Below are 19646 nucleotides of genomic sequence, written 5' to 3'. Positions count from 1 at the left end.
CCCCATCAGGGAGAAACAAACCTGTTCTGGTCTGCATGGCCCTGTCTTGGCTTCTCTTTCCTGGTCACCGCTAAACAGTGATTCTTAATGGGAGTGGGGGTGACCAGCAGATCTTGCAAATGGAGAACTTTGGGGGGGGGCATTCAGGATTTTAGGCAGGAAACCCTAGTGGGGTGTTGCTTTATACAGTTCACCCCACCCTGGGGATAAAATTCCGGATTCCAGCTTTCTCCCCCAGGCCCTTTAAAGCATCACACAGCAAATAGGAATCAAACTTTAACAATTGTGGGACAGCTTGGGACCATTTCGCATGAGGGTCTTGTTAAACATGTGCCCGAAATCCATGTATTGTACATATTATATATCATAAATATGATATAGACTTGCATATATATGTATATATCTGTGATAAATAGAAATAAAGTGACCTTGTCTGTCATGCTGTTACATCTAAATAGACAACAAAAAGGAGGGGGGACTCAACCATACAAGTACAGCAAGCCTCAAAGGTTGAGCTGGAAATGTATAAAATCTTATAAAATAATTATATTAAGTGTACACAATAGATCCGATAAAAATACTAGGCCTGGAATACAGGCCTACATATAAAACCACCAGGGTAAAGTGTTACGGAAATATTCAACACAGTTGATGATATACATAATATAAATTATCAATAGACCATACACATTTTGACCCCGGGCCTTCCTCTGTGGTCATATATATATAAAACATGATTATTAAAAAAAACATCCGGAAATTAGAAACATATCTATGTATAACCAGATGTAAAGTAGAAGCACCAATCATAGGTCTTTAAGCGTGGTAACTTGCTCACGCAAGCACCTGTTATAAAAGTATCAATGTTTCCAGATGTGTATCACATGAACCAGTCACAAAATTTATTGGCCAGGTGCTGTTACATCCTAATTTTTAAAGGGGGGGGGAACTGATGATGATAGTCGTGACCTGTTGAACACAGCTCAGTGGGACATTACCCTGAATCTTTGAAGCCTCAATTGGGGCTCTTTCACGTGTGCTGAATAATGTGCTACCAGTCTACTTTCAGTGTGCTTTAGTGATCAGTTGCAAGTGGGTTTTGCTATTTATACCGTAAAATCTATTTTGAAAGTGCATTGGAAGCGAATTGAAAGTGTGTCGGTTCAGCATGTGTGAAAGCAATAGTATGCACTCTTTCTCAGCTCTTGTTTGCCTGGCCTGAGAGCGAAATCACCTCTCATGTTCTCTCCTCCTTTCTCTCTCGGTTGCAGACGCAAGAAGCTGCGATTCCACCCGCGGCAGCTGTATCTCTCCGTCAAGCAAGGGGAGCTTCAGAGAGTGGTGCTAATGTTGCGTGAGTGGGTTTGCACACGTGTTCCCTCGTCCATTGCACTTCAGTTATTTATGTGGGGAAAGGCCAGGGGTGTCCGTGAACCAATTTGGCGGATGCTGATATAAGACCTCCTGTTGGCAGAGCTGACATTCAAAGCAGGCTGATTCTGGTTTGTAGCTCTGTCCCTTGGTACCTGTGCTGTACCAACTCCAACAATTGCAATATAATATAAGCAATACTTTAGGGATTATGTTAGAGCAGGTCATTGTCATAACCTATCATGCAGGTCTCTGGAGTGGCAGCATATGTGTGTGTGCGTAAAGTGCCGTCAAGTCGCAGCCGACTTATGGCGACCCCTTATGGGGTTTTCAAGGCAAGAGATGAACAGAGGTGGTTTGCCAGTGCCTTCCTCTGCACAGCAACCCTGGTATTCCTTGGCGGTTTCCCATCCAAATACTAACCAGGGCTGACCCTGCTTAGCTTCTGAGATCTGACGAGATCAGGCTAGCCTGGGCCATCCAGGTCAGGGCGGCAGCATATACGTTTACTAAATAAACAGATGAATATTGTCGAAGGCTTTCACGTTCAGAGTTCATTGGGACTTGTAGGCTATCCGGGCTGTGTGACCATGGTCTTGGTATTTTCTTTCCTGACATTTCAACAGCTGCGGCAGGCATCTTCAGAGTAGTAACACTGAAGGACAGTGTTTCTCAGTGTCAAGTGTGTAAGAAGAGTAATATATAGTCAGAAGGGGGTTGGGTTTGAGCTGAGTCATTGTCCTGCAAATAATTAAAGGTAATGTGCTAATCATTGTCCTGTAAGTATCAAGATAATGTGCTAATGAGGGTGTGGTATGTTAATGTGGAACCATTGTATCATGAATACAGATGAATATCTTAATTAATTTGCTTCCTTCTTTACAAAAAAGGCAGGGTCAGAAATGGAAAGAAGGTGATTGCTAGTTGATCATAGTTGGAGTAGAAGGGGGGTTACAGGACTCAAACTCTGAGAGCTGTGTCGGTAGGGTAGGCACCTTGCCTAACTTCTGTGAGAAAATAGTGCCTTCTGACCACACTCCCATCCCCACCCCCAGTGCCGTGTTTGGCGCTGCGGAGAGAATCGGAGGGGAAGATTTAGGGCACTTTCTCACATGTTGAATAATTAGGGTTACCAACCTCCAGGTGGTGGCTGGAGCGCTCCCGCTATTACAACTGATCTTCAGGTGATAGAAATCAGTTCCCCTGGAGAAATGGCCGCTTTGGCAATTGGACTCTATCGCATTGAAGTCCCTCCCCAAACCCGACCCTCCCCCAGACTCCACCCTCAGAATCTCCAGGTATTTCCCAACCTGGAGCTGGCAACCCTATAAATAATGCACTTTCAATGCACTTTAACAATTGTTTGCAAGTGGATTTTGCCACTTCACACAGTAAAATCCAGCTGCAAAGTGCATTGAAAGTGGATGGAAAGTGCATTATTTGGCATGCATGAAAGCGCTCTTAGTTACTCGTGATGGTGTAATGAAGGTTAGGTCTCCTAAACATAGCCTTGTAAAGACGTTCTGCAAAAGAGGCTTATTATCTAGTAGGGTGGTGGCAGACAGTGCTGTCATAGAATCATAGAGTTAGAAGGGACCACCAGGATCATCTAGTTCAACCTCCTGCACAATGCAGGAAATTCACCTCCCACACCCTCAGGGACCCACACTCCATGCCCAGAAGATGGCCAAGATACCCTCCCTCTCATGATCTGCCTAAAGTCAGAGAATCAGCATTGCTGACAGATGGCCATCTATCCTTTGCTTAAAAACCTCCAGGGAAGGAGAGCTCACCACCTCCCGAGGAAGCCTGTTCCACTGCGGAACCGCTTTGACTGTTAGAAAATTCTTCCTAATGTCTAGATGGAAAGTCTTTTGATTTAATTTCAACCCATTGGTTCTGGTCCGACCTTCTGGGGCAATAGAAAAAAACTCAGGACCCTCCTCTATATGACAGCGACAGTCAAGTTGCAGCTGACCTATGGTGACCCTGTAGGCTTTTCAAGGCAAGAGATGAGGCAGTTTGCCATTCAGTTCTGAAAGTGGCTTTGTCTCTCAGCTCCTGCTTTCTGCCTTCCCTTTCCAGTGGACAGCTTGGACCCCAATTTCCAGACCGAGCAGCAGAGCAAACGTTTCCCGCTGCATGCTGCGGCGCAGAAAGGATATATGGAGATCTGTCACGTTTTGCTGCAGGTGAGGAGAGAGAGAGAGAGAGAGAGAGAGTGTATATCTGTCTGGGCTTCCCCTCCTACACCCGTGACCATCCCTTTCTAGCTGACCTCACTGTTATTTCTTACTATACATGACGCTGCCTTATACTGAATCAGACCATCAAGGTCCGTCAAAGTCAGTATCGTCTGCTCAGACTGGTAGCAACTCTCCGGGGTCTCAGGCTGAGGTCTCTCACATCACCTACTTGCTTAGTCCCTTTAACTGGAGATGCCGGGGATTGAACCTGGGACCTTCTGCATGCTAAGCAGATGCTCTACCACTGAGCCACAGTCCTACCATACTACTGTCCATGATCATTTCTTCCCACCTCCTCCATCTTTCAGCCTCCCTAAAGTCTTGTGCTCTCCTGTGTTCTTCTACATCCTGTGTCTGGGACTCTCTCCTTGAATGTCTATGTCACATTTTTTTGGAAAACTTTCCCTCTTCAGATTTCTTCTCAAAACCTACCCACCTTTTTCTTAGAGGTGTTCGTCTCAAAAATCCTGAAGCTTCAATCCCACTTGTAACCTTGTTTAAGTGGCTGCATTTGCTTGCGTGTGTGCCTTCTCCCCCATTTATTTTTACTACTGTTGAATTTAGTTCTTTGACAGGTTTTTTGTTTTTTGCCGTCAAGTCATGGCTGACTTATGGCGACCCCGTAGGGTTTTCGAGGCAAGAGACGTTCAGAGGTGGTTCACTATTACCTGCCTCCATGTCATGACCCTAATATCCCTTGGTGGACTCCCTTCCAAGTACTAGCCAGGGCAGACCCTGCTTAGCTTCTGAGATCTGACCAGATTGGACTAGCCTGGGCTATCCAGGGCAGATAGTGCTGTAAAAATAACCATGTGTGAATCAGAAATCTGCAAGATGGCAACCTTTATATGAAAGATATTCATCAGATCTCAACTCCTTGGTTCCTTAGAAGATAAAGAGTTATGTTGATAAATTGAAAAATATAATATTTAGAATTAAACATAGTTAGAAGAAATATAGAGTATGTCACGTATAATTATATAGTGATTGATAGGTGATTAGAAAATGCTAAATATCTTTGATCTTTTGATATATTCTTAGCCTTTTGATATTAAAATAATTGGGGTGAGACAAGGATTGATGAAGGATGCATGTATGTGATGTTTTAAAGATATTTGGACACAGATGCAAAGTCTTTATTATTATTATTATTATTTCCCCTTCCCAATTTTTCTTCTGTACCCTTATTATAAAAATAAAAAAATATTTTTAAAAAAGAATGTGCAAGAGGGGGGGACCCCCAGGGTCCAGGCATTTGTTTTGAAAACCTTGGGTAATCCTTAGGTTGGCAGATACATATTTTAAAAAGTTGAAATAATTTGAATGGTCTGTGGCGATGTTGCAGTAAAAGAAAATTCATGCATGCATTAAAAAGGTAAGGATTGACTCTGTGTGTAGGAGCTGATCAGTTGGTCCAGAGTGATTAGGAGAATGGGAAGAAAGAAGAAACAAGATTGGGGGGGCTGGCAAGAAGGCACCTTTCTTACAGAAGTAAGACAGGGCATTTGCCCTAGCAGTGTAAATCGAAAAGCCAAAAAAAGCAAAAGGGGCATGCCACTCTTTCTCTGGGTCTAACCTACCTCAAAGGGTTGTTATGAGGATAAAATGGATGGGGGAATAACCATGTACGCTACTCAAAGCTCCTTGGTGGAAAGGTGGGATAAAAATGAAACCGGGAAATATGGAATGATCTCTCTGGCTGCAGGCTGGTGCCAACATAAACACGGTGGACAAGCAACGCCGGACACCTCTGATGGAAGCTGTCGCGAACAACCATGTGGAGCTAGCGCGTTACTTGATCAAAAGAGGTGGTTGTGTTTACACCAAGGTCAGGAGACAGAGAACACTCTTCTGGTGGAAGCATGTCTGTGTGAATGGATGGGGAGAGGAAACTTCCTCATGGTGATATTTAGGTGTGTTTGAAGTGGTGTAGAAGTAAGGATGCTTTTTTTTTTTCCTATCAGGGTTCCTCTGCCTTTAACAGGTATAAGAAAAGCAGAAATTCCACAGCTGCTTTGTTTTAGCCGGTTGTGAAAATAAGGAATGCCTCACCAGTTGAATTTCTGCCATTTCGGATGCTGTTAAAAGAACAACGCTCTTTCGGGAGGGGATGGAACAGCAAGTTTTATGTAGCAGGCAGCTGAGAGCAGCATTTGTGACAAGAGCAGACTGGAACTTGGTTTTGAACATGCCTCTATGAGAGAGCCTGAAATGCGAGGGTGACCTGAGGGGTTACGCAATAAGGATTCACAATGAAGGGCATTATTCGACCAGTTGCGAGGCCGTTGGAGCAAAAGCTGGTGTAGTGGTTAGAGTGTCAGACTAGGATCTGGGTGACCTTGGGCCAGTTCACACACTCCCAACCTCACCGAGTGGATGTTTTGAGGATAAAACGGAGGAGAGGAGAACAATACAGGCCTCTTCCGTTCTCCACTGGGGAGAAAGGCCGGGTATAAATGAAGTAAAAAAATAACATTTTGGAAAGATAGCTGTGAGAGAAACTTGGTTCTGTCACTGCACAGGTAGCTTGGCAATGGAATGAGGCACAGTTCTGAGGCAGAATTTTTACCTCAGCAATAAAAAGGTCAATGGGCCCAAACCAGAACCCCCTGAGAGATGTCCACATGTTTTCGAATGGGGTGGCGGGGGATCCTGTTGTTGTCACCTTAGATGTAACAGGAGAAGGAAGTAAAAGGAGAACCACGGATGTGGCCCCGGTATGTGGGGGTGGCATGTTGAGGTGTGGGCCTTTATTCATACTAATTGCAGTCATCTTTCCTTTTCTGTTGCTGCCGCCAAAGGAGGATGACGGATCGACGTGCCTCCATCACGCCGCAAAGAACGGGAACGTGCAGATGGTCAGCTTGCTGCTCTCCACGGGGCAAGTGGACGTCAATGCTCAGGTGAGGGAAGAGCTCGCTCTAAGGGTGGGGGGCAGGCCTCGGGCCTGGCAGCTTCGCTCCACCGTCACCGTGTTGCAAGTGTGTGGTATAGGAGCACAGAGCAGAGACTGAAAAAACATGTCGAGGTGGGCAAAGAACACCTGCAAGAGCTAGTTCTGGAGCGACACATCGCTACAACCTTAAAGACTAGAAGCTTTTGAGAATTAAAAAAAGAAGCAAACCAGGATTCCCAGCATCCCCAAAGCTGTTTTGTAATGGGACCAGCGTTCCCATCCCAGCTCCTCTGAGTTGCTGTCTGTCCAGTGATGAAGTGTGCGGTGTGTTGACGAACCAGGTGATTGTGGGATGGGGATAGCAGGGGCCTCCAGTCATCACGTAGCTTGCACATAGAATCATAGAGTTGGAAGGGACCACCTGGGCCATCAAGTCCAACCCCCTGCACAATGCAGGAAATTCACAACTACCTCCCCCCTCCACACCCCTAGTGACCAGAAGATGGCCAAGATGCCCTCCCTCTCATCATCTGCCTAAGGTCACAGAATCAGCATTGCTATGTAACCTCTTCTTAAAAACCTCCAGGGAAGGAGAGCTTCCCTGTTTGCATCTAGTTTGCGTGTAGTGTGCACAGTGCTAGTAAAGTGGTTTGTACTACCTGTTGGCACTTTGTCTCGTACAGTATGGCTAGATCTTGCGCGCGAACTGGGCTTGCGGCCCCCTCGTGCCACTCCTGTGCAGCAGAGGTGGCTGGTGGGTAGGCGTGGACCCTTCCTCAGACAGGGCCGGGTGGTGGTGGCTGAAAATGGTGGCCTGCTGAGATTTGTCTGTCCAGCTGACACTACTCTTTCTCTTTCGCTCTCTTTCTTCTCATTTAGGATAGCGGGGGGTGGACCCCCATTATCTGGGCTGCAGAGCACAAGCACATCGAGGTGATCCGCATGCTGCTCACCCGCGGAGCTGACGTCACCTTGACGGACAATGTGAGCGGCGACCTCCTGATTGCTATATGGGAGGGGCCTGAGACTTGTGAGAGTTGAATAACTGCATGAAAAAAGGCAGTGTGAGGGCCTGGCTCATCATAAGAAAGACACTTGATCAAAGGGACCATGGTAGTGTAGTGGTTAAGAGCAGTGGTTTGGAGTGGTGGACTCTAATCTGGAGAACCAGGTCTGATTCCCCACTCCTACGTGAGCGGCGGACGCTAATCTGGTGAACCGGGTTGGTTTCCCCACTCTTCCACACGAAGCCAGCTAGGGGACCTTGACTCTCTCAGCCCCACCTACTTCAGGGGGTGTCTGTTGAGGGAAGGGAAGGTGATTGTAAGCCGGTTTGATTCTTCCGTAAGTGGTAGAGAAAGTCAGCATATAAAAAACCAACTCTTCTTCTCTTCTCAGTTAATTGTTTGTGTGAGTTTGTCAGTTAAATCAGTTCCAACTAGACCAGACATGGCACCAGCATCCAAAAGCACTCTAAACCTCCTTGCCTCTCTTTTAATTTTCATTTCTCCCCATCTTTTCACCTATCAAGAAGGAAATGATGGCGTGGGTCAATTTAGCAGCAAAGGAGGAGGAAAAAAAGGAGGTGTGATCAGCAGTTAATTGGATACTTTTAAAAAGCGTCTGTAAGTTATTTAATCCATGAGCTCAGTGAACCGATTAAGAATTAGAAACCTAACGATACAAGGAAATTAGCATTCTCTGTGATGTAGTGATGAGTGTTGGGCTTGGTACTGAACTACTAAATACGTAATAGTTTTGAAGTACTAAATGTTCTTGTTTCCCCGAATGAGGGCTCCTAGCGTGTCCGTTGGTCACAGTGCTCTTCTGCTTTCTTCCTCTTCTCCCATACAGGAGGAGAACATTTGCTTGCACTGGGCCTCCTTCACAGGAAGCGCGGAGATCGCGGAAGTCCTGCTGAACGCGCAGTGTGATCTCCACGCGGTCAACTTCCACGGAGACACGCCCCTGCATATCGCTGCCCGGGAGAGCTACCACGATTGCGTCCTGTAAGTAACGAGAATGCCGGGGCTCTTGCATTTGTGCGTGTCGCGGGGTAGCGTGGCAGGGTGGGGGCTGTCCCGATGTGTCCCGGTTCCTTTGTGCCGACCTTCCGCCCGCCTGCAGCCTGTTCCTGTCGCGAGGGGCTGACACCGAAGTCCGGAACAAAGAAGGGGACTCGCCCGTGGACCTGACCTTGGAGAACTCTGAGGTGTGGTTCGCCCTCCAGCTCAACCGCAAGATCCGCCAAGGCATCCTTAACCGCTCCGTGCGCACAGAGCGTATCATCAGCAGGTGAGCAGCCTTGTACTTTTTGTTAGAGGAGAGTATACAGGCATACCTCGGAGATGTTGCGGATTCGGTTTCCAGGCCGCTCCAATAAAGCAGATATCGCAATAATGTGAGTCGCAGAAATTATTTTGGCTTCCCGGTGCTTATAAAAGTTAGGTTTACACTAAACTAGGCGCTTTCACGCATCCTGAAATAATGCACTTTCAATCAACTTTCTGTTTTACCTGGCATACTAGCCGCAAATAAAATTTATTTATTTATTTAACTTTCAATGCACTTTAACAATCGTTTGCAAGTGGATTTTGCCGCTTCACACAGTAAAATCCAGTTGCAAAGTGCATTGGAAGTGGATTGAAAGGGCATTATTTAGGATGTAGTAAAGCACCCAAAGTAGTCTGTTAAGTGTGCAATAGCAATAGGTCTTTAAAAATGTACATACCATAGTTTAAAAATACTTTATTGCTAAAAAAAATGCTAACCACCATCTGGACCTTCAGCGAGCCGTAATCTTTTTGCTGATGGAGGGTCTCACCTTGGTATTGTTGGCTGCTGAAAAAGCGCGATATATGCGCAGAGCAATAAAGGGAAGCACAATAAAACGAGGTATACCTGTATTTTGGGACAGTGGGTTGATGCTCTCTGCTGCCCCCGGTGGATGAGATTGCATCTGCAGCACTTCCTTCACGGAGTTGTGGCCATTTCAAATGCCTGTTTAGATGTTGTTCCCCAGGGAGGACTCAAAGTGACTTATAACATTCTTCTGCCCTCTGTTTTATCCTTGCCAACAGCTCTGTGTGCATGCCTAGAGAACCCCTCAACACAGCTATCATAGACCACTTTCAAGGGGCCTGAATGAAGATGGAGCCATGCCGGCAGAAGTCTCCCCTTCCTCTGTGGGGTTTGGGGGGGGGGGGGTCCAAGCTCCTTTTTAACCCTTCGCCCTGCCTGAAGGAAAGCCCCTCCCTTAGGTCACACATCTCCCTGTGTAACTTTAGGCAATGACATCAGCGGTTCCCAGCTGTTGTAGTCACCTACCGCCACCTAATAGGGCTGCCAAACACCCCGCCCCAGCCTCCTGTTACCCACTGCTGCTCCAAGCTGCGGCAGAGAGAAATCTAAAAACAAACGACCGCCGGCATTATGAGCATGATGACATCGCCTCCAGGAAAAACCTGAAAGCGATGGAGGTCGCTCTAGGAATCGCTGGAAATTCTATAGATTTTTAGAGCTAGCGTCATCACTTCCAAGTTAGCGATAGCTCTAGGAATCCATGGTTTTTGTCAATTCCTGGAGCTACTGCTGTCATTTCAGGGTTTTCCCTGGAAGTGACATCATGCTGATGGTGGTGCCCCTCCCCACCATGTCACAACCCCCAAGAGTGTAGTGGTGTAGTGGTTAAGCGCGATGGCTTGGAGCTGTGGACTCTGATCTGGAGTACTGGGTTTGATTTCCCACTCCTCCACATGAGCGGCGGAGGCTAATCTAGAGAAGTGGATTTGTTTCCCCCACTCCTACACACAAAGCCAGCTGGGTGACCTTGGGCTAGTCACAGTTCTCTTAGAGCTCTCTCAGCCCCACCTACCTCACAGGGTGTCTGTTGTGAGGAGGGGAAGGGAAGGTGATTGTAAGCCAGTAGAGAAAGTCAGCATATAAAAACCAACTCTTCTTTTCACCAAACTCCACAAGTGTGTGGGAAGAATGAAGGCCAAGTTTTTAAGCTTCACTGTACACTTCACAAGCGTCACATAAACACTGCAGCAGAACCAATATCACTGTCCGTTGTTCCACTTGTCTTTTCCCACTTCCCAGGGACGTCGCCCGCGGCTATGAAAATGTGCCTATCCCCTGCGTCAACTCCGTGGACGATGAGCCGTGCCCGGAAGATTACAAATACATCTCGGAGAACTGTGAGACCTCCACCATGAACATCGATCGCAACATCACCCACTTGCAGGTAGTTGCTCCAGGTGTAACGTTTTGGTCTCAGGACCTGACAGCCAGTGTGGTGTAGTGCTTAAGAATGGTGGTTTGGAGTGGTGGAGAATGGGGTTTGATCCCCCGCTCCTCCACATGAGCGGCGGAGGCTAATCTGGTGAACTGGATTTGTTTCCCCGCTCCTCCACATGAAGCCTGCTGGGTGACCCTGGGCTAGTCGCCGCTCTCTCAGCCCCACCTACCACATGGGGTGTCTGTTGTGGGGAGGGGAAGTTGATTGTAAGCCGGTTTGATTCTTCCTTAAGTGGTAGAGAAAGTTGGCCTATAAAAACCAACTCCTCTTCTTCTTCTTCTACCTAAAGCAGCAGGGTTGGTCAGGTTGAGGCAGGTCTGGAAAGGAACCCAAGTCCGTTCTTACTTACTGTAATGATACTGTGCTAGACTGAATGCTAACCCCTCTATGGTTATGCAGGGCAGGATTTTGAACATACCAATCCCAGAAAGGACCTGTTCTTGCTCTTCTGGCTCTATTGATTAATTAGCTCATGCCCTCTTGGAATGCCGCTTTTATGAGGAACTTCGATCACGTTATATCCCTCCCCTTTTAACATATAAATCTAATGCCTCTGTGTCTGACATCATGCCTTTTTTATTAAGTGGCAGGGATCCCAAGGCTACATTGTCAGTGGCGAGATTTGTTTCAGTCCTCATATCCCTCAAACATTAGATTTACGCTGCTCAAGATCAATGAATCAAGGAGCTTCTAAGGGATAAAGGAAAGGTAACGATACTGTTCATATGGCCAAGTGGGCCCTGAGCAATGTCACGCTAAGATCAAAATTAAAAAAGGAACTATATATACTGTCTGTCTTCTTCCTGCCCTCCCAAACTGGAAGCCTGCCCTACTGCATTGTGCTGCCCTTGAGCTGTCGATTACCCCCCACCCAGAGTCTTCTGCTGCTGACCCCGAGTGTTACTCTTCTGCCTCTTCCTTTCTGTTCCCCAGCATTGCACATGCCAGGATGACTGTTCCTCCAGCAATTGCCTGTGTGGGCAGCTCAGCATTCGCTGCTGGTATGACAAGGTGAGTAAAGCGGAGTGGGCTGGCCAGCATCGTAGGCAGAGGCACCTCTTAAGCCCTCTAGTAAAGTTCTGGCTGAGGATTTCAGGGAGGAGGGAGGAAGCAGCAGTATTCCAAAGTAATTTCCCTGCCCACCTCCCCTCTCCCCCCCCCCCCCCGCTTTCCCTTCACCACAGGATGGTCGTTTGCTGCAGGAGTTCAACAAGATTGAGCCGCCCCTGATCTTCGAATGTAACCAGGCCTGCTCCTGCTGGAGGAACTGCAAGAACCGCGTGGTGCAGAGCGGCATCAAGTGAGTGATGCCTGTGTTCTGTGCGGAGGAAGGGGTGGCTGGCTCCATCGGGTAACTCCCGTGACACGTTTGCACACACCAACAGCTCCTGACTCGGGAGATCACAGCAGAGCTTGAAATGGCTTGTGGGGTGGGGTGGGGGGAGAAACGATCTTCTGCGCAAGTAAAGGGAAGGGAACCCCATTGTAGCATTCTGCAGATTAACCTGTAGAGCCCGTTGCCACAAAAGAGAGGTCTATAAAATTATGCATGATATGGAGAGAGAGGGGACAGGGAGAAGCTTTTCTTCCTCTCTCTTAATACTACAACATGGGGTCATCTGCTGAAGCTGGAGGGTGAGAGATTCAAAACAGATAAAAGGAAGTATTTCTTCACGTAATGCATAGTTAAATTGTGGAACTCCCTGCCCCCCGGATGTAGCGATGGCTGCCAACTTAAGAGGGGAGTGGACATGTTCATGGAGGAGTGGGGTATTCATGGCTACTAGTAAAAAGGGATACTAGTCATGCTGCATACCTGTTCTCTCCAGGATCAGAGGAGCATCCCTATTATATTAGGTGCTGAGAAACACAGGAAGGATGGTGCTGCTGCAGTGGTCTTGTTTGTGGGGCTTCCTAGAGGCACCTGGTTGGCCACTGTGTGAACAGACTGCTGGACTTGATGGGCCTAGGTCTGATCCAGCAGGGCTTTTCTTATGTTCTTAAAATGGGCTTAGTGGCCACTGGTTTTGAAAGCTTTTAAATAGGAGACGAGACGGAGCCTCGCAACGTAGGTCTGTTAGCGATGATAACCACAGTGGTCCCTGTGTATGGTCGGAAGGCACTCGATATAAGTACCTTGTTAACGCTTAAGCAGGTTTGGAAGTGATCAGTAACTGGGTGGGAGACCACCTGGCTTTAACAGTGTGTTTGCCACCTTGGGTTTGTGATAGCTGGCAGGATGCAAACAACATTACCTCTGTTCAAACATGCAAGTTGCCAGTTGCAGTAACTTGGTTGGTAATCCTGAATGGCAGATATTACTGTAAAACAGGGCTGTTGAGGGGGAGGATCACACATGCCATCCTGAGCTCATTGGTTGGAGGGGAAGGATACAAATGGGTGAGAAGCTCACAACCTGAGTTTGATCCCGATGGAAGTCAGCTTCAGGTAGCCGACTCAAGGATGACTCAGCCTTCCATCCTTCCGAGGTTGGTAAAATGAGGGGGTAAAGTATAGACGACTGGGGAAGGCGATGGCAAGCCACCCCGTAAACATAATGACCTAGTGCTTGCACCTTTACCTTTAAGATTTGACGAGTGTTTGATTGGATCAAGCATCTTTACCGTTAAGATTAGAAGAGCATTTGATTGGATCAAGTGTTACATATACTCGCCTATTACAACGCTTATTTTTATGGGCTCCAAAACTTTCCTGAATGATATTAATTAATTTACTTAAAACATTTATTAGCCACCTTTCTCCCTTGCAGAACTCAAGGTGGCTTAAGTGGTGTAGTAGTTAAGATCTGTGGTTTAGAGTGGTGGACTCTGATCTGGAGAACCGGGTTTGATTCCCCACTCCTCCACATGAGCGGTGGGGGCTAATCTGGTGAACTGGATTTGTTTCTCCACACCTACACACAAAGCCAGCTGGGTGACCTTGGGCAAGTCACATTCTCTTAGCCTCACCTACCTCATAGGGTGTCTGTTGTGGGGAGGGGAAAGGAAGGTGATCGTAAGCCGGTTTGATTCTCCCTTAAGTGGCAGAGAAAGTCGGCATATAAAAACCAAGTTCTTCTTAAAATCTAAATGAAACTATTTAAGATTTTTTATTTTTAAAGGGATGTTTATTATATCCCGTATGATATTTATTTTGTTTTTATGCCGCTTGTGTTTTGGTAAATAGCTTTTAAAAACAGCTTGGGTTCTTTTATTTAGTGGCATGTTTTATATTATGACTTTTTAAAGTTGTAAGCAGGACTGCATAGAAATATTCTAAATAAACAAACAGTTACGTTGCATTCTATTTATACCCTGCCTTATCTTCTGTTGTGAAACTCAAGGTAGCGAAGCAGATCCAACCATCCTCCAAGGAGATTTCCAACCATCCTCCAAGGAGACTTCCTACAACTTAAGTGTCTCTTTGGAGGAAGAGCCGTTTGAGTTGACAGAAGGCTCTGAGCTTTGCTCCGGGGAGGAGCTGTTTAACCTGAAGAGGAGGAGACTAAGAGGGGACATGATAACCATCTTCAAGTACTTGAAGGGCTGTCATATAGAGGATGGTGCCGAGTTGTTTTCTGTTGCCTCAGAAGCTCGGATCAGAACCAACTGGTTAAAATTAAATCAAAAGAGTTTCCATCTAGACGTTAGGAAGAATTTTCGAACAGTTAGAGCGGTTCCTCGGTGGAACAGGCTTCCTCGGGAGGTGGTAAGCTCTCCTTCCCTGGAGGTTTTTAAGCAGAGGTTAGATGGCCATCTGTCAGCAATGCTGATTCTGTTACCTTAGGTAGATGATGAGAGGGAGGGCAGCTTGGCCATCTTCTGTGCATGGAGTAGGGGTGTCAGTGGGGTGGGAGGTAGTTGTGAAATTCCTGCATTGTGCAGGGGGTTGGACTAGATGACCTTGGTGGTCCCTTCCAACTCTATGTTTTCATGATTAGGGGTACGACCCATCCTGGTGTGCGTAGGGTGCCCAGGAGGTCTCCCATCCAAGCATTGACCACGCCAACTTAGCCTCAACAAGATTCATCTTGGGTCACCAGTCCGAGCCCGGCGCTCAAGATAAGTGACGCAACCTAACTGGCCTCAATATTCCTCAGAGCTTTCTCTGTGTCACATATCCCTCCTCCTTCTCTGCAGGGTCCGGTTACAGCTGTACCGCACAGCCAAAATGGGATGGGGTGTCCGAGCGTTGCAGACCATCCCCCAGGGAACCTTTATATGCGAGTGAGTAGACCAGAGAGGAAGAGATGCCTCTCCCCGGGTGTATCTGGTTGGAAGGCGGAGGCCGTTTCCCCTGAAGGTTGGGGGTTGTCTTGCTGGTCAGCAGGATAAAGAGATAAGTTGACTCCCTGACTTTGGTCGTACCTTTTTGTGTTTTCCTGTGCCAAGATACGTGGGGGAACTGATTTCGGATGCAGAGGCGGATGTGAGGGAAGACGACTCCTACCTGTTCGATCTAGATAATAAGGTGAGTTCATCCTTTGGGGTGGGAGTTGGGATGGGGGACGGAATCGAACGACTTAAAGCAGTTCTTAATCTAGCCTCACAAGTTTGGGGTGACAGCTGCTAAGGTGGGGAAAAGGCCATGTACCTCTTGTAAACAGATAATGTTCGTTTCTTTTATAATTTCTTGAGCTGTCGGTGTGTCTCCGAGACTCCTGAAGGGGAGAAAGGAAATAAAAAGAGGGGGGAAATGCATTGGAGGAAGGAACGATAACTTGGACCACAGTCCTTACCTATATCTTAAAGAAATACATTTGTTTGTTTGTTCAAATGATTTTTTTAATGAGGGAAATATCCTGTCCAGGTGAATTATACAGTGTGGTGCTTCTTAGTACTTTTTTTCATCCAGTTCTATACACTGTGTTCCTCTTTGGTGTTTTAAAACTACTACAGTCAGCCTTCTGGTAACTGTGGGGAGTCATGCTGCTCTGGGGGGCAATTCCCCCCCCCCCCCGCAAGAAGGAACAAGTTTTACCAAAGACTTCCCTTTGGCAGGAAGGGAAGAACACTTGGCAGTCTGATTTTGCGCAGGGAGCATTCTGGGTATCAACACACCACACCCAACTGCTGGTGGCGGCTGAATCCTGTGTCCCTAGACTTTCCCTGCCTGATAAAGTCTTTCCTCCCAGAAAAGGATAAAAAAGGTCATGCAACAGGAATGCTCCGGCAGTTCTTTAACACATGCAAGTCATGACCGTCAGCAACTTGGCAATAGGCATGCACATGTGAACTTAATCTGAGGTTCTGGTTGATGGCTTCAGAGGTGAAGGGGGCAAATGCGTTGCTGGATGGCTGGGGTCCAAAAGTTACAGTTAGAAGAAGAAGAGTTGGTTTTTATATGCCGACTTTCTCTCCCACTCAAGGAAGAATCAAACCGGCTTACAGTCACCTTCCCTTCCCCTCCCCACAACAGACATACACCCTGTGAGGTAGGTGGGACTGAGAGAGCTCTAAGAGAGCTGTGACAAGCCCAAGGTCACCCATCTGGCTTCAGGTGTTGGAGTGGGGAAAAAAATCCAGTTCACCAGATTAGCCTCCGCTGCTCAAACTGGGGAGGAGAGGAAGAGGAATGGACCTGGGGGGGCGGGGTTAAATTAATGCGTAGTGAGACTTGACATGGGTTTCCAGACTTTTTCTGGGCTGGAAAGAGGAGGAGGTCTGGGAACTCTCCAGGTTGTATCGATGCTTCCTTTCCTCTACAGGACGGCGAGGTGTACTGCATCGACGCTCGCTACTACGGCAACGTCAGCCGCTTCATCAACCACTTGTGCGACCCCAACATCATCCCCGTGCGGGTGTTCATGCTCCACCAGGACCTGCGCTTCCCCCGCATCGCCTTCTTCAGCAGCCGAGACATCCGGACTGGCGAGGAGTTGGGGTCAGTGGTTGGGGGTGGAGGGATGTGTTGGGGAGGAAATGCAGTTGTTTACGCAGAGAGGGAAGGGGATGGAAATTTTTTTTGGGGGTCCTGTTTCAGAATGCCAGAAGTGTGTTCCATTGCAGGGGACGGCATCTAGGGACCCTCTTCCTGCAGGGACGGCACTTACTCTGGGCACCAAGTTAGGAGTAGAAAGGGCTCCTCAGCGTTTTGCGCTAATGACTTTGTAGAACTGCTGTTTTAACGTGCTGGGGCACCAGAGATCTCCCTCATATATTGCCTGCGCTTTTTCCTGCTGGACAGATAGCTGTATGAGGCTGTTTGGCATTGGGACAACAGTCCAGCAAGGTGAAACCCCCTCCCCACCTAAAGGTCCCATTCCCCTGTTCCTGTTGGCCACCACCATTTCCAGTGGCAGTGGGAGAAAATAATTTTTTTATGCAGCATAATGTGCGGCTCAATGTCACTTCCTGTAAAAACAAACAAACCCTGAAGTGACATTGGTTGGTTCTAGGAATTGCCAGAAACTCTGTGGCTTTACCATAATGTTTCTGGCGATTCCTAGAGCTACCTATGTCACTTCTGGTTTCTCAGTGATGTGGTTGCCACAGCCAGCGTTGTGCCCCCCTACCCACCCCTGATTTTGATCCAGACCAAGGGCTCCTGTGACTTCCTTTTACAAAGGAAAGCCGTTTGAGAGCTACATTGATGGCACCCCCCGGCATTTCATCTTCTTATTAGGCCCTTAGAGGAAAGCATTATGTAACAAAGTGAAGCGGGTCTAGAATATTGGACAGGTTGTTTCCACACAGTGGCAACCGACCCCTCTGCGTGGGCATATTCTCTGTGCCTTCCCCTGGCACTCGCCGGTGATATACCTATTGCCAACCAGAACCAAGAAAAAAAAAGGCAAATGCCTACCGGTGGGGTGGGAATTCCATGAGGAGAAATGGGGAAGAAACAGTGCCAAATGTGGGTTGGGAGGTGCAGGAACACGGAGTAAGAACTCCCTATATAGAGCCAGCATGGTGTAGTGGTTAAGAGCGGTGGACTCTAATCTGGAGAACCGGGTTTGATTCACCCACTCCTCCACATGAGCGGCGGATTCTTAATCGGGTGAACCAGTTTGGTTTCCCCACTCCTACCCATTACACCAACTGGGTGACCTTGGGGTGGTCACAGCTCCCTTAGAGTTCTCTCAGCCCCCCACCTTCCTCACAGGGTGTCTGTTGTGGGGAGGAGAAGGGAAGGTGATTGGAAGCTGGTTTGATTCTTCCTTAAGTGGGAGAGAAAGTTGGCATATAAAAAACGACTCCTCTTCTTAAATCTGCGTTGTCAAGAGACCAGGAAACCCTACCCTCACACCTTCATTTCTCTTTTCTCCCTGTTCCGTGCGCAGATTTGACTACGGCGACCGCTTCTGGGACATCAAGAGCAAGTACTTCACGTGCCAGTGCGGCTCGGAGAAGTGCAAACACTCGGCCGAGGCCATTGCCCTGGAGCAGAGCCGCCTGGCCCGCCTGGAGGCCCACCAGGACCTGTTGCCGGATGCCAGCGCCCTCCCCGCCACCCAGGCTTAAGCTGGGCTCAGCTGCTAATCCCGAACGCTGGGATCTTCCCGCTTCTTCCACTAGCTGCGTGGTTCTCTTCCCGGACAGGCAAGGGGGAAAGCGTGTTGGAACACAACGGCATTCTTGTCTTCTCCATCAGGAGTTCCCATTGGAAAAAAAATGGAGCTCTGAAGAGAGATGGGATCCCGTTCCAGGGGGGGTGAAAGAGAGAGAACTTCCTGCAGATGGAAACCCTTTGCACAGAAAAAAAGGGGATAAGGAATAAGCACCTGTACTTGGATGGTCTCTTCCTCCCACTGAGCAGGTCTGCATGGGTTGGTACCCCCTGCTCTATATACCAACTGGGTACGGTGACCCACCAGGGCCTTGACAACTCCCACCCTCCGAGGCAGGCACCAAAAACAAGAACTCTGAAATGTCTCTAGTGGGTTGCCATACACAAGCTGCCTTTGAATTGGGGGAGGTGTATCACAAGCTGTGCTGGCGGGATCTAGACACGGTCGCAACCGAGAACAAAAATTGATGGTGACGTCTAAGATGGCAGCGCCTCCTGCTGGTACAACGAGTGTGTGTCCGCTCCGTGTGTCTGCTTCACGTGGGGGGCAGGGTCAAGCTAAATAAGAAGGAAGTTACCGATCTCTCACCGTTCCTCTTTAAAAGCTCAGTGACAGCCGTAAGGGGCGAGGGGGGCTTGGTTTAGATTAGAACCACACGGGGAGGGCAGGATGGGTTGGAACCTGTCCTCTCTAAATATTGTCTTGCTAATTCAAACCACCCCCGTCGCCCTTTGCCGTTTTAAAGGGGACGATGCTAGAGTGTCCGACTGGGGCTTTTAAAGACCAGTGGAGACACTTAACCTCCGCCGCATGTAGCACCTGCCTCTATTGTCTGTTCCTCCTTGTTGGCGTCTGGGAAACCGTGTGCGTTTATAAACTTCTTCTCATTTTGGGCCAAGCAACTTCGACTTTTTTTCATAATGAAATACATTTTTAAAAAAAATTGGAGCCAAGACTTACTTTATGTTGCTCTGCAAGCTTCCACTTGGAAACCGGCGCCCCTGTTTTCTAGTTGCTTCCCTTTTCGGCTCCTGGAACAATGGGAGTCCGGTTCAGATTTAAGGGGGTCGCCCCCCTTTTCTCTTTATATGGTTTTTCATTTTTTGTTCTGTTTTTTTAAACTTGTAATGTTTCTGGGGCCGTAAAACAAATAAATGTTGGCATCTGGTGATTTTTTTTTGTATAGAAACCAAGGCACGTTGCATTGTGTGTTATTACCCACCCGTCCCCCCACCCGTCTTTGATACCCTCAGGGTATAAAATTGTTTCTGCACTAGTTTGATACAGCCCTTATACTGTGTGTCTGATACCTACTGCTGGGGC

General features: G+C 47.8%; 1 protein-coding gene across 1 annotated transcript in view; it reads left to right on the top strand.

Annotated features, from left to right (window-relative positions):
* Positions 1 to 18276, top strand: part of EHMT2 (euchromatic histone lysine methyltransferase 2) — a 38427-nt gene extending 20151 nt beyond the window's left edge. Inside the window, exons 13-26 of the mRNA XM_056844621.1 lie at positions 1272 to 1354; positions 3457 to 3563; positions 5323 to 5445; positions 6419 to 6520; positions 7393 to 7497; positions 8368 to 8522; positions 8641 to 8808; positions 10615 to 10759; positions 11747 to 11824; positions 11998 to 12113; positions 14953 to 15039; positions 15205 to 15283; positions 16521 to 16696; positions 18096 to 18276. Coding sequence (XP_056700599.1) covers positions 1272 to 1354; positions 3457 to 3563; positions 5323 to 5445; positions 6419 to 6520; positions 7393 to 7497; positions 8368 to 8522; positions 8641 to 8808; positions 10615 to 10759; positions 11747 to 11824; positions 11998 to 12113; positions 14953 to 15039; positions 15205 to 15283; positions 16521 to 16696; positions 18096 to 18276 — 1705 coding nt within the window. The remainder of the gene's footprint in view (positions 1 to 1271; positions 1355 to 3456; positions 3564 to 5322; positions 5446 to 6418; positions 6521 to 7392; positions 7498 to 8367; positions 8523 to 8640; positions 8809 to 10614; positions 10760 to 11746; positions 11825 to 11997; positions 12114 to 14952; positions 15040 to 15204; positions 15284 to 16520; positions 16697 to 18095) is intronic.
* The last annotated feature ends 1370 nt before the right edge of the window (positions 18277 to 19646 follow it).

The sequence above is a fragment of the Euleptes europaea genome, chromosome 1 (assembly GCF_029931775.1).
Source record: "Euleptes europaea isolate rEulEur1 chromosome 1, rEulEur1.hap1, whole genome shotgun sequence".
Taxonomy (NCBI): Eukaryota; Metazoa; Chordata; class Lepidosauria; order Squamata; family Sphaerodactylidae; genus Euleptes; species Euleptes europaea.
Note: the sequence above shows the minus strand (reverse complement) of the source record. Positions and strands in the feature narration are given on the sequence as shown.